General features: G+C 40.2%; 1 protein-coding gene across 2 annotated transcripts in view; it reads left to right on the top strand.

The window, feature by feature from the left end:
• mmp16a (matrix metallopeptidase 16a (membrane-inserted)) overlaps nt 1-15,355 on the top strand; it is an 80,377-nt gene that overhangs the window by 17,534 nt on the left and 47,488 nt on the right. The window contains exons 2-5 of one of the 2 annotated variants that reach the window (XM_008438393.3): nt 875-1,023; nt 1,847-1,861; nt 2,067-2,189; nt 8,673-8,977. In XM_008438393.3, coding sequence (XP_008436615.1) covers nt 875-1,023; nt 1,847-1,861; nt 2,067-2,189; nt 8,673-8,977 — 592 coding nt within the window. The remainder of the gene's footprint in view (nt 1-874; nt 1,024-1,846; nt 1,862-2,066; nt 2,190-8,672; nt 8,978-15,355) is intronic. The other variant, XM_008438394.3, reaches the window with a different exon arrangement.

Raw genomic sequence — 15,355 nt, 5'->3', positions numbered from 1 at the left:
TTGGCCCATCTAAATCCCCCACCGCTTTTGCTTTATGAATATTTGCTCTAATATCTTATAAACATGTTTTTTTTTTATTTATTTAGGCTTTCAGTCTGTAATATATCACCAAGATCCAGTTCTGTGAGATCTTGTGATCTTAAAGCATCTTGACATTTCTTATCTTGTAAATATATCTCAAATACTTACTCTGGTCAAATGGTTGATTTCTGATATTTAATAATTTTTTATATAACTCTTTGAAAAATCAGACACACTAGTGACGTTGCTTCCATGCTTCTGTTAAACAGCCCACAATCCATCGCTGAAACAAATACCACATTGCAAAATACCTACATGCAAAGTATCATTTCATGCAAAATTTTATTTACAAAGCTTTCAACAGTCTGGTGTATTTTTTTTATGTATGTCTTTATAGAACGATGAGCTACTATATTGATTTTTAGTGATGAAGATTTACAGTTAGAAACTATTGTCATATCAAACAAGACATTACTGTAATTACTGTGACTAAGATATTTGTGGAGAGGGATTCCTTTTGCTTGTACAGCTAATACCACTTCATTTAACGTGTGTCACCTATAAAACCTATGAAGGATTAGTTAAGCTTATATGACAAAACAGGTTGTGATACCCTTTCCATCTGCCACGAACATGCAAAAAGTAAGACCGAGTGAGTCAATATTTTCGTGAAGTTGACGTTTTTAAGTTTGGGAGCACCATGCCCCCTGGTTCCACCACCGCTAAGCAGAGCTAATCATCTCTTAGTCTTAGCATCACTGTTAGCTTTTCTTTGCCAACGTCAAGATAACAAATGTTTTAAAAAGCACTTTTTAAATAATAATGTTTTGCTCTTGTGTTTCCTTGCCTCCAGGCGTGGCTCCAGAGGTATGGCTACCTACCTCCTGCAGACCCCAGAATGTCCGTGCTGCGTTCTGCCAGAGTCATGCATACTGCTATCGCTGCCATGCAGCGCCGCTATGGCCTAAATGTCACAGGGAATCTGGACAGCAACACTATAGAGTAAGTAATACACGCTTTTAAGCTTCCTGAGCAATGCCTGGGAAGTAATAGAAAGTTTAATTTTGAAATAATAGTCATATTAGTGAAACGACAGTGAAAACTGGATAAAACATTTCAAACGTTTCGATGAGATTTCACATTCAAGTCGGGACGCAAATGATTACCGCACTCCTCGTTCCAGCTGTACTTTGTATTCTGGAGGCGAGGAGGCATTCTGCTAGACACAAAGTTGTCCCGACATAGATTAAGCGAGGTGTTTTAATTTGATCAAACGGACCCTTTGCAAACAGTTCAACTCAGGTGTCAGATCAAAGGATAGAAAGTTCCTCAGTATTAATGCCCAGCAGAGGAAGAAGAAGAAGAGGGACAGTGATTGGTCACTCCTCGTTCAATCAGTCAGACCTCAGGAAATGAGTCACATGTCTTGTCTAAAATAGTGAGAGTAGTGTGAAGTAGAGAGTAAACCCAAATGAAAGTGGCGTTTTAAGCCAGTTATAACTAAAATGGTTTTCATATAAAAACACAAGTCAAAGCCACTGTAAACTAAATGCTGCCTTACCGTTAACTGGGGCATCCTGACTTGACTTTTATTTGTTTCTACCTGCAAACTGCATTCACTGATATTTGTCCTCACCGATGGTGAAATACCGTCTGTGCTACAAAGAGCAAATAAGCTCCGATTGGCCACTGAACTGTAAGATTGCAATCCGGTGGCCAGCGGACGAACATCTGTTCAACCACAAGGCTGAAACAGAGTAAAATATGATAAGCTAACAGTTTGTCTGCTCTTTTCCCCCCCTGCTGCTTCTCTGGCTTGATGTAGCGATAACACCATAAGGTGAGGCACCTCTTGTGTGTCAGTGTGTGTGTATGCAGAGAGGCATTAAATGTGTCTAACTTCAGTAGATTGTGTGCCATCGTTTTTGGGTTGATATGTCCTACCCTGGATTGGACTTTACTCTTGACAGCTTGCACAACTTGGCAAAAATCAGCAAAATGTGTGTTGAGTTTTGACTCGCGGTTCCTGCACCTCCACCCTGCAGGTGGATGAAGAGGCCCAGGTGTGGGGTTCCCGACGAGCTCGGCGGCGCATCCAGATTCAGCGTCAGGAAACGGCGATACGCCCTCACTGGCCAGAAGTGGCAACATAAACATATCACATACAGGTGGGTGGGTTTGGATTTCTCGAGGTGACGTAGAATAAATCTAGCTTTTGTTTGCTTGTTTGTCTTTTTGTTTCTTTCCTTCCCCAAAGTCAGAACTGGCATTTTCCATTTTGTCCTAAGCTGATCCAATGAGTGCATGTCGCTCACTTTTAGAACTATAACACAGAAAGATATTTATATTATGTGTTTTTATTTATGTTATCTGCTGATGTCTTGCTCTCTCTCAAAGCCCGAGTGAACCTCCCACATGATGTAAAAAATACAGTTTCCTTATACATCTGTATTTTATTCTGTATTTTGAATTTTGCTGTCCAAGTTAAAAATTAGTCTGTGATGTGTCTCCAGCTGATTTATAGCTAAATCTCAATCCCTAACCATAACCTGTCTGATTTTTAAACTGAATGTGTTTGGAGAAATAAAAGTGGACGTCTTCTGCTTGGTACTTTTAGTAAACAAATCAAATTTTCACTTTTTGACCCGTTGCTTATGAATGATCTTTGCATCATAATCCTTATACTGCCTTTAAGAACAGATGCACCAATCACATATTAATATCCATATCGGACCCAATATTTAAAAAAGTTCTACATCAGGTTTCTGTGACTATGTGCCCAATCCATTACAGCATATCTATGTACTCTAGCTCTATACGTTGTGCTCTTAGCGACGTCATGCTTTATTATTTATTGAACATGATATTTAGAAATTCTAATTGCACTTTCTGAACCATTTGAAAGGTTTGCTGCAGTTTATTTTTGCATGTTTGAGAAAAGTAGTAATATATTTGTAATTCAATACATTTATATCTGTGTTTAAAAAAAAGAAGTAACATTTTAAATCAATGCAGTGCAGATTTTCTGTGTCGGATCGGTGTCGGGCAATACTGAATCTCATATATCGGTAACTATGAAGAGAAAAAAAAAAGAGATGCATCCCTGCTTGTAAGGCAAACTTTGTAACTTGTGTCTCCATCAAATGTCACTGTGAAATCCTCCAACTTATGTATCGAGGGAGCGCCAGCCAAACAGAGCCGACAGCAATTTGAACTCAAAATATACAGAACGGAGGGTCAGCTAATGTTTGAGTTCGCGTAATGCCAAACAGCCACGTCGTTAGGACATCAGTCTGTGAAAGAGCCATCTTCGTCCCTGCCCGGCCCTAAAACCAAGACAGGAAAGCAGTCTACACGACAAATCTCCGACAATAGAGCTCATCTCCAGTCTCATAACTCTCAGACGCCCCCTCCTCTCTGACATCCAGCTCCATGAGCAGTAATGTATAGAACAACATGGGTGTAAAATATTGTTGTGTTGATTTAGTGAGGGTCGCTTACCCCCCAGCTCCATGTTTCATCTAATAATCCTCCACAATTGATCTTTGTTTTGTCTTTTTTCTTCCTTCTCCACCTCGAATATCACTGTATAGGCGGTATTGTGCACTCAATCTAATCTGTGCACCACAACCTACAGCCCGAGTGGAACTGTACATCACAGATGGCACAACTGCCCACGTTCTCTTCTCTTTATTTATTTATTTATTTTTTTTGTGAGACTCAGGTGGGACCGGGTTTAAAATTAGTCCAGCGAGCGAGCACCACATCTGCGTCGTTGCCCAAATGAAAGGAAGCAAATGAGCGAGGCTTGATGAAGAGCGGAGGAGTGTAAAAATGAGGAGGGAGGAAAGCGTGGAGGAGAAGCAGCTGCAGAAAGAAAGGCATTTAGGAGAGGAAGGATGAGGAAGAAATCCTGGTGGAAGGCCAAAGAGGGCTCTCTGAAGCCGAGGAGTTATGTAATAAGTTTGAAGGATCTTTAATCTGCGAGGCTGCACGTATGTCCGCTGGTGTGCTGCTGCTGTACGCGGACGAAAGTTGGTCGCCGGACGTGCCTGCAGCTGCTCTTTTTTTCTCTCTCTTTTTTTTTTTTGTATCTCCAATTGGTGTAAAGGGCAATGCGGCAGATTCATCTTCCAATTCCTTTAATCTCTTAAAACTTCCAGAATTTCATGTAACAACTTTGTAAAAATCTTCCCGATCGTAATAAATCTCCTGCTACAGTTCCTAACGAAAGCGTTCATGCCCTTAAAATTTTGCGATGTTGTCACATAACCACAGCTTTGGACGTATTTTGTTGGGGATTTAATTTGATCGATCAACACCAAGCAGCAACGTATCGAAGCTCAGACGGCAGGGCTGAAACGTGTCAATTGTGATGAATCGATTAATAAAATAGTTAACTAATTTAGTGATTGATTAATCATCATCAACTGGAGAATACAGACTCAAAAAAGGGTATTTACCAAAAGAAGGTCATGCTAAGCCAAAACTGTACAAAAAATATCGACAATTTGCATTTAAGATAAAAAAGAAAATAGAAAAGCTGGTAGCTTTACCTGGTTCAAATTCAGTAAAAGCAAAAATGTCAGATTAAGCATCCTTTGCTGTTCAAATATTTATAGGAAAATTAAAATAATACTCAACAGACCGTCCTGAAACATACTGATTTTGATTTCAGTTTTTTCCAAGCCTGGACAAGAAAGCAAAAGGAAAATTAGGTTATGAACAAATTTATTATTTTGTTCCCAGACTTCATTTTATATGCTTAAAGTTGAGTCCTTCCTTCCTATTTCTGTTTTGTTTTTGTTTTTTACAGGATACTTAAAGCCTCCTTCCCACCGTCATAAATTCATAGTGGACTTAAGTAAACAACCGAATACCAGGGAAAGTTAATTCTGGAAAAGCACAGATTTTTGTCATGATTTTTGTCATGAAAATTTGTGAGCGGTCCATAAACACTCGAAGAGGAATACCCCCAAAGGATTTCCAAAACAGTGGTGCCACGAAGTCTTGGCTCCATGCGACTAAATTTAAATGCATGCCACAGTTTTTGGATTATGAATTGTCGATCATTTTTGAAAGCCGTGTTTCATTTTGTGTCCGCCTTCAAAATGAAAGGCTGTGTGTGTTTCTTCATCACATAGAAGATGTGTACAACCTGGTGACGTTTGTGGTTGTAATGTTAAACATGGCTGTTTTTAATCGACTTGTCACCTGTTTTTATGTTATTTTTTTCTATAATCTTCTCAAAAAATGAACCAAAAGTCGGAACAAAGAGAAATATTAGACCCCGCTAAGATACTCCCCATGTTGACGGTTGCATGGAAGCAATTTTCCTTCATATAGTCTCCCCTCCCAAAACTTCCCTCTTTCTGTTTCCGACTCTTAGGCTTAAAATAATCTTAAATAACATTGCTGGCATTTGGAAAGCATAACAAATGCATGATCGCCCCAGGTGTGTGCCAGTTTCTACGTAGCCACATACAGGAGTCTCTGTGTGGAGGCACTAATTAGCTTTGGCCTCCCCGCCGCTCTCCCTGCGTGCAGGTGCTATTACAGCACATGTGTTGCATCCGGAAGCATCACCACTTTGCACCGTGAAGTTTTAATATCCTTTATGGGCCCGACAGAGTCTGGGAATCTTCTCATTTATTGTTGCGCAGCTTCTCTCCACGTGTTGTTCTCTCTTTATCCGCCGTGCCCTTATGAAAGGACGAGCATGCAGCGAGTTGGGTCACCGGCTCAAATGAAATCTGCTTTTTAGTTTTTTTAGTCCTCAAGGGTCTGCAGTTGCTGTTGCTGTTAAGAGCTCTTAAACATAACAAGTCATGTGTTTGTGGAGAGCACCAAGGTGCTAAAAAGAAAAAAGAGCTTTTCATTAATTTCATCTCAGAAAACGCACTTGTACGTTTTACCACGTCTGTCGCAGTCAGGTGGTGTCGGTTTGGAGAGCATTTCATGTACTCATCACACTTGTGTTTTTGTTTGCTTGAAGATCCTCCATTAAAAGACAAAGCGGACGTTTGTTCGGAGTCCCCATGTGGTCTGAATCAGGCGGGGATGATTTGCAGATGCTCTAACCAGCAAACACTTGTGCCTGTAAAGTTTAAGGTGTTTGTCTTGGCCCTTTTCATTTAGCACCTTTGCAGTTTTTTTGATCGTTTCATCGCTAATAATCAGTCATGTGCCTATTTATATCTAACAGTGATTATTATTATAATTTTTTTTTCTTTTTCATCCATGCCTGGACAAAATCATCTTAAAGGTCTTTCAGACTTAAATTAGTTTGATCCTGGGTGTTTAACAAAGGTTGACGTATGAGATTTTTACAATTATTTAATGATTGAGTTATAATTCATAATAAACATAAAGCTACCAAGAGAAATATGTTGTGTTGGGTCGCTTCTGTTGTCATGGCAACCCGGTAGCTCATAGCTATTGTGCGTTCGCTGATCAAGAAAAAGATACGCGGTTTTGTTTTCAATCACCTGACCAAGCTTAAAACTTGTCAGTTCTACTCTCTCTGCGTTGTTGCTGCTGCCGTATCACAGATTTCCTGACTGAATGCCAACATTACTTATACTGGTTTTGCTGTGAAAAAAATCCAGTGGCCTCGTTCTCTGTAATCACTCTAAAAACGATGCCACAGAAGCGGAAGTGTGTGTCCTGTCCTGGACGACAGTGGTGATAACCTCAGGCTGGTGAATGACACACGTGCACCCATGAATGACGTCTGTATCGACATTACTCAATATGCATACAGACACTGCTTCACCCCTATTGTCTAGTTATGCTAAACCTTAACTTCAATGTCTCTATGGCATAAAAAAAAAACTGAGTTATAAATGTGAAACATTTAAGTACGTAGTCAGGATGAAAACGATTCTTTCCTTCGTATGTTCTCTAATAAGTGACAGGTAATCATGCAAATAATTAAATGTCTGAGTTAATGTTTGCTACTTGAGATCAGTTGTAAGTTAAGAAAAGCAGGAGCGTCTGATTTGAAGGATCTTCTCACAGGTTTGAAAGAAGACAGAAGCAACAGAGTCTAGATTTTTGTAACTGTATATCTGGCTTTTTTTTTTTTTTTGCATTTGAATATTTACCTAATAATTTGTTTGATGATGTGAGGATGTTTCTATGCGAGTGTACCCGTTTTGAAAAATGAATATTTTAAATAAGCTCATCATTTGGATGTAGCAATTAGGGCATTTTCAGAGGACAGTGCCGCTGATTCATCCCTGTGCTTTTTCGAGTTAATAATCCGCCTTGGTTCCATCTCTAAAAATTCCTATTTAGAGATGCAGCCAAGAGGAGAGCGTCAGCTAACACGAATTGCAAATACTCAGCATGTAAATGTGCCTTCCAGCGGTAGACAAAGACTTTTCTGATAATATTTACTGCTATCATGGGAAATGACAGCTTGACAGGCAAACATAGACACTGCGAAGAGTTGGGGGAAAAAAAATGGGAACAAAAGCAAGGAGGTGGCAGAGTGTACACAAAGAAGACATGTGGGAAGGAAAGAGAAAAACGGCGAGATCTCGAATGAACTCGAGAGGCTGTAACGTGAAGACGATGGCGGGAGAAAGCATCTGGCTGTTTAGCTGAATGCTTTATTATCCCTGCTGTGCTTATCGGCTGAACATCAGCCATCCTGCTTTCCCCCAGACGTCCGCCATGTGACAGACACAAACCAGGCCTGTGATGTAAACCACGACTATCCATACGTTGGGAGAAAAAGAAACGACAAAAAAAACAATTTAATAGAGCATGACATTGGGATATTTTCGCAGCGAATAAACTGGTGAGAACTTTTTCCTGATTGCCTAAACCAGACTGGAGCTCTCAGCAGGCAGTGGGCTGTTGATAATCCTTAATTAGAAAATAAATTCCAGTGGCAGGAAATTGTCTCATCCTTAGCACACCTGCAGCAGCTCAAAGCCAGCAGGGGAGAGCTCAGCTGCGTTCTTTCACAAATCGCTCCATTTAGCTCTCTGCTGGCGAGCCGGATGAGCGTAAAATAGCACCAAGCAGGGATAACGACAGTACTTATTTATTTATTTATTTTTAGATTCTTCTGGATCATGAGACGAAGTTGAAGTACAGGGGCATTGAGAAGCACCGGTGTTCTTCCTTGGTCCTTGTCCGATGATAAAGTGTTAGAAATGCGCATCTTAGCTTTGAGTTTTGTTTTACATCATCTTTTGTCTTTCACTCGTGTTTGCGACTCTGCATTGCTGACCGCAGTACAAGACCGAACTGCTTCGAACTACGTAACCCTCCGTAAGAGAGAGGCTCTTAGGTCAAGACAGGTCTTGCGATTAAACTGCACTATGTAAGATTAATGAGTTAAACTTTTTAGATTAATTGCATTCATTAACACGTAAAAGTTGACAGCCCTTGTGGGAAAAAAAACATGGTTGCCGTATTTTTGTATCGATTTATTTATTTTTTTAATTCTCATGGGACATAATTGGCATTTTTCTTTCAGTTTCTTCAAAATGTCTGTCTTTAGTTTTGCTACATCGGAATTTTTTTAAAAACCAGGACATACCTTATTCCAGTAACCTAGCCCAGTGGAAGCATGATTCTAACATCGTAGTGTCTCTAATGTTAACTTCTTGGGTTTTTATTTCATGTCTCGGCAGCATAAAGAACGTGACACCCAAAGTGGGCGCCGACGAGACCCACGACGCCATTCGGCGAGCCTTTGACGTGTGGCAGAGCGTGACGCCGCTGCGCTTCGAGGCCGTGCCCTACAGCGAGCTGGAGAGGACCAAGAAAGACGTGGACATCACCATCATCTTTGCTTCGGGTTTCCATGGCGACAGCTCCCCCTTTGACGGAGAGGGCGGCTTTCTAGCCCACGCTTACTTTCCGGGGCCTGGAATAGGAGGAGACACGCACTTTGACTCTGATGAACCGTGGACGCTGGGAAACCCAAACCATGACGGTAGGCAGTGTTGGAATTTCATTTACATCAAATAATTCACCTGGATTTTATACCAAATGTTAGTTGTATATCACAATCTTTTCAAAAATATGTAAATTTAGAAATAGGATCCATTGACTGAAACATTAAGTTGGATTTGCCCTGATCTGAGTAGGGCCAGTTTTTACAAACATTAAGCACATTATGTGGCGATAACGATACTTTATCGTTCGGAATGTGTCACTGCTGGAAGAAAATTCAGTTACCATTTTTTGTTTAACATGTTCAATCAAGCTCCAAGAAAACAGGGGAGAACAAGACTTCCAGCACATAACAGGAAGGCTGAATTTACTGCAGAAAATGTTGTTTCAACCTTTGTCTGCCTGGAACATTTTGGAAGCTCAGAGTTAAGACAAAAAGAAGAAACACTTTTTCAAAAAACACATGAAAACTCATGGATAACTCATGGTAGCTGATATAACTCATGCTAACTGCTAATTTGAGATGCTCTTAATGTGAAAAATGATTGACCACTCAAGCTTAAAGTTAAAAAAAAGTATTTTTAATTTCTTATTGCAACTTATATTTGAATAAAAAGACGACTGTGAAAGACAGAAATGTGAAAGAAAAACCCTGAGAAATGTATCTCTGTTCTAAATCCAGTTTTGTGTGGTCTGATTGCTCCCGTGGGGTTTGAAGCTTTGCTGTATCGCCTGATGCTGTTGCAGGGGGTAGGTCTTCTGCTGAACTTTGGTTGCGGAGGTCTGCTTTGTTGAGGCACTTCCTCTGCTGAGCTAAACTTATTACCTCTGACTGTATGCTGACCTCAAACTTCTGCCCTGACCAACTGGTTGTCTTCAGAGCATTTCAGCTTGTCAGGGAGCCTTAGCAGAGGTCTGGATAGCAGGTTGAGCAGCTTGTTGTGGCTTGAACTCCAGCAGATCTCTGGATCAGTGTGTGAATCTATGCAAACTGTGCCACATCACTCAAAAGCACAAGAACATCCAATGTTTAATGTCTCACTTCCATTTTAAAGTTAAAACTCTTTCAGATTTTTAGAACAGTTTGTTTCTAATTATGTCTTTGTGAGATTATGGAAGCCATCCTTATCCACAGTCCACAGGCAAGGGAAGGAGACGCAAGATCACTACCGAGTCAAAACTGTGATGGAGCTGTCAGTCATAAGGCCAGAAGTTGAAAAGGAGAAAAAAAACAAAAACGGATGAATTGTCTAGCAGAAAGCAGCAGGGATAACAGGGAATGTAAGAGATGATGAGAGACAATGGCAGAGTATCTCTAGACAAATATTGGAGCTTGAAGAGCTCACAGGAGAGACAGCCGGAGAGGGGAAGACTGAGCGAGCTGCATAGTGGGGAGTAAAAATATTTGACGATCAGAGCAGAGATGAGAGGGGAGCTGTTGAATACAAGGCAGTGGAATTAGAAGTGAGGAACTTGACAGAATTTTAAACACAAGGGCAAGATGTTTATGCAAGGATTTTAAATGGACTGATCACACTGACTGTTATCAGTAGAGCACATTAATGTTGCAAATAAAACCAATGCGGTAGGGGTCAATCTTATTTCACCAATTACTCATACGGTATGGTCATTTCTGTAGGTAAATGAGACCTACCTCATTTACCAGAGGTGCAATTCAGACCATTAAGGTAAAGATGACTCACAATCAACACATCCCACTTACTGAGCATCGGACTAGAATCAAACAGGGAGAATTCAGTCTATTCTCTGACAATTGTTCTTCAAAACTATCTACTCTGCTCTCCGACTGCTCAACTTCTCGAAGTTGGGTGGTCAGAGCAAGACAACAAACGCGCCCGTGAAATATGACCAATCACACCATGGTTGTGAATGCAAAGTGAGGCGAAGGGTTCGGCAGACGACTTGAAGCATAGAACAAAATGACGTGATTTTCATCACCCAACTGCGACAATGACAACCTTAACTCTTTAGCATCTGAGATGATGTAAGCTAGCAAGCTAAATGCGATGTTGATGACTTCACAGCCGTAGCACCATTTATAAAATGTAATTTGATGGCTGTTAGTCCGTGTTTTCTTCTGCGACAAACAAGCTTTAACCTCAAAGTAAAAAAGGAGTTGCTTCTAATTTCAGCCAAAGCAAAGCTCACACACCATACAGAGTGTATTGTGTTGCTTTCAGCTCTGTGGATGTCTTTTAGGAGGGAGAAGCAGCAGCAATCGTCGAGAGCTAAGACTCACTCCCTGCATTCCTTTCAGTGCAATCCAACAAACACACAGTCAACCTCTCTTCCAGCCTTCCTATGCAATATTAATACAGAGCTGCTACAGCCTACTCTCTTGTGAAAACATCCCATAATGCATGCAGTTCTGTTATGCCTGGCCTCCATTGCCAAATGCGAACATGCTCTTGCTCTATCCTCACTGTTCACTGTAGCATATAGTCATTTTCCTAGTAACCAGTGTTGCATAGAGAAGCTGATTATAACAGGGTTTCATGTGCCAGGAATCTGATACAGATATTAGGTTTTACTGCTAGATTTTTATTTATTTATTTTTTTTTGGCACTGCAGTAGTAGTTTTCCAGCTACAAGGTTTTCATTCAACCACCTTTATCTTTTGCTCACTTAATCCTTTAAAACTTTTCATGTAAGATTTTGCTTTTGTGTTTAGATTTTATAAAACCTTAAAGTAAAAGTGATGAATAAATCAACAATATAGGATGTCGGGGTAGGGGAGGTTCACTCAAACACTTTATTTATAATACAACAAACATCAAATTTCCAAAAAAGTGTCTGAATGCGTGATATTAATTAGAATTAATGAATGAAACATCAACACTATTCCAGCTATTATCCTTATATAGAAATGCATTCTTGCTCCCTATTTAAAGCTGTGATTAAAGCTAATGATGGAGTGGTATTACCGCACCAAAAGAAGCTCTGCAATTTGCATACTGAAAACTGAACAGAGGAAGCAATAATTAGTGATTGGGCTTTGCAATCAAAGCACTTAACATTCCATCCGTATTTACTCGCTCACGAAAACTTGCGCACAAACAACCACGCGCGCGCATTCTGCATTTGTTCCTTTTATGCTGTAATTTATAGAAATGCTCCTCTGTCGTCCACTCCGAAGCTGCAGAACAGATGAAGGAGAGCGCTTGGCTCAACGCCCAAGGCCAAGGATGCTTTGATATGAAGTCAAAGATCAAAGTGCCTTCAGGTTGGACAGCCGCTGCATCAGCCTTCAGCTTATGCTTAAGGCTTATGCTTAAATATGCTGGGTAATTTAAAAAATATATCAAACTCAAAGTTGTGTAAGAATGAAGATTAGATGCTTGTTTCTAGTTGGCTTTTCGTAGACCTTGTAGTAGGTAAAGTAACCAGAGCAGTTTTAAAAAGAGAAGGTTTTAAAATAGCCAGAAATTCACACCATGATGTTTCTATGATGCAAAGTGGGGTTTTTTTTATTAAGATGTTAACAAAAGGGTCAATGAGACTGAAGGTTTCTGCAGCTGTAGAGAAAATATAAAGGTCAATAAGTCACTACTTTGTTCCCTTTTGCTTCTTTTTTTTACAGCTGCAATGATACCATTACTCACCCATGGACCTAAACTGATGTCTCTCACTTAAATGTTCTTTGTAGTTCAGTTATTTTTATAAATGACAAAGTTAATTGTCAGAAAATTCTTGAATAACAGCAATCATTTAATTTAATGCCATATTGCATTACACTGTGTACGACAGTCAGTTATTTTGGGTTCTGATCCCCAAGACGTTATTATGACCCCTGATCGGATTTATGTAAATAATTTAGTCATTCTGATAATAGATTTATTGGACTTTTAAAAACCCCATGTCCTTACAGTAATCTATTTTCAAAACATATAAAGATATTTTGAATTGTCAGTTGCCAAACATTCGCCAAGCAAGTTCAAGTTTAGACATTATCTCTACAAAGCATTCATTGCAGAAATAGCACCATTTTTACACTAAAAAGGATAGAAAAATTATCAATACCACAAAGTTCAAAGTTTCCCCCAAAAAACCTGCTAAGCCCAGTGGTTGGGTGCTAAGGCAGTCATTCATCCAGCAGCCTATCGTGTTGTTGAGTTAAAAAATGTTCAAAGTTGACAGGAAATTTGCAAATATCACTTGATGATTATGTATTATTGAAAGATTGGAAGATTAACACCTGAACACCAACTATAAAATCTTAAAAAATGCTAACATTTTAAAAAGTCTTAAATAAATAAAGCAATGTTTAGTCTGGTGGGGGCTAAAGTAAAGCCTGGGGGCCCGCCAGACTTATGAAACACTGGAGGAAACCTTGGAGTTATACATTGACAATATTTAAAATGACCAATGCATCACGTCTGCTAGGCCTTTCTGTTGGAGTCATATAACTTCATTCAGAATATTACAGAAACTACTTTGAGTTGGTGGTTGTCAAAACAGGTATGAAACTTTAAAGGCACAAAATCACAAAAATGACCAGTTAACAGTTTGGATAATACACTACGTCCCCTCCCCCACCCGCTGCTGGACTTCAGGCACTTCTGCCTCACTCAGGAGAAAGACAAACATACCTGTTTTTGAGTATTTCCAGTCACGAAACATATGAACTGTCAAAGAGTGGAAACTTAAAGAGTGACTCTTATCAAGGAAGCTTTAATGTGTCAGAACTTTACAGACAGCGATAAACAGCATTCGCACTAAGCAGGCAACACACAGCTACAGCCGACAGAGCTGTTGAGCTTAAAAATTTCTACCAGCCGCATAAGTAATTATTTTCCATTCTAAAAATAAATATATTTCCTGCTTTTAGATGTTTTTCATGATATCTCTGTTTCATCCCATGCTTCCCCTCTGTCAGTATGGGAGCTCTGTAGGTAACAGCTGGGTGTGATGTAATTTTAGCTCAGAGCAGCACACAGTCTCTGTCTCTCCCTCATGTTTCTTTCAGTCTCGTTTCCCTCGTTTTTTTTGTTTTTTTTTTAGATACACACAGGAGATGAGTTGCTGCCCAGCAAGCCTCCCCCCATGTCTGTCCTTCCTAATCCCACGTGCTCTGTTGTCAAGAAGGATCAGTCGACATGGTGTCCGTTGCCAACGTCGCGTCGTAGATGCTGTGCTTGATTGTGATGTCACTAGTGCACACTAGAGGATTATTTCCTGTCTGCACGGAGATAAACAAATGCACGCACGTCCCAAAGAAGCGCGCACACACACGCAGGTCCCAGAGCGCTGTTTTCTCTGCACCTTCCCCTCACACTGAGGCATTTTGAGGATAGGGGATTAAGCCAAAGTTACATGCAAAGGGATTTTTAGCACACAGCGCAGGATGATGCGTGTAGTTATTAGGATTAACTAATGGCATTCTCAGAGACTTGGATATGTTGAGCAACAGAAACCGCCTGCCGCACGTTCAGAGGATAAAGGCACCAAAAAAGGCAATGACAGAGAAATGCTCTGATCAAAGAAAATTGCATTTCTATGCATGTTTTTCTCGAGCTTTACGTAATTGCAAATTAAATATTTTGGGTAATTTTACAGGGAAATGATTAAATGAGAACATGCTCGGCGGATTAATTAATAATGAGTACCAGCTGTAGTCTTTTGATGCATGTAAACATAACATAGCTGCTGCTGAGCATCTGTCAAGACTCTACTTCCAGCAATTCATCAGCTGTGTCGGCTAATAACATCTTATTAGATTTAAAGGACCACTTACTTTTTTTTTTTCTTTCGTAACTGCAACGGTGGCATTATATGTGTTGTGTCAGAGCTGAGAAAAGATCTAAACACTCCAAGGAGCTGAACCCAACGTTCAGTCAGCCGTGTGTGTTTTCTTCCCCGCTTTACACTGATTGCTCTCATCTATGCTGTGCGTGCGTGCGTGCGTGCGTGCGTGCGTGCGTGCGTGCGTGCGTGCGTGCGTGCGTGCGTGCGTGTAGAGGTCTGGGAGTCAAGAGTCATGGGTGACAGCCAACTTCATGATCACATCACTCATGCCAAACAGCAACCTCAGACCCCTTTATGTGTATGAAAGCAGATTTTCAGACGTCTTTTCTTCATTGAGGCTCGCTGATGAATTTTCAGCTTTTGCTTTCTGCCTTTTTGCTTGCTTGCTAAAAAGATTGAATGAACTTTTGGTGTGAGTTTGGAGTCGGGATAAGAGGCTGTACATGATCAGTACATACAGCAAATGAAGAACGATTTCCAGTGTTTCATTTGCGATTCATTGTTAGCATCTCATTAAACCGTAAGCATGTTTTAATATAGTAGCTTAAATCATTTTCCATGTAACAATTACAGCAAAACAGGTTTGTGAAAGAAGGAAATGTGTTACTTGTGCTACTACAAAAAAGGAGGACCAACAGAGTCAGCATAGTCA

This window comes from Poecilia reticulata, chromosome 20 (genome assembly GCF_904066995.2).
Source record: "Poecilia reticulata chromosome 20, P_reticulata-male-v2, whole genome shotgun sequence".
NCBI lineage: Eukaryota > Metazoa > Chordata > Actinopteri > Cyprinodontiformes > Poeciliidae > Poecilia > Poecilia reticulata.
The sequence above is the reverse complement of the archived record's forward strand: the minus strand, read 5'-3'. Positions and strand labels throughout refer to the sequence as shown.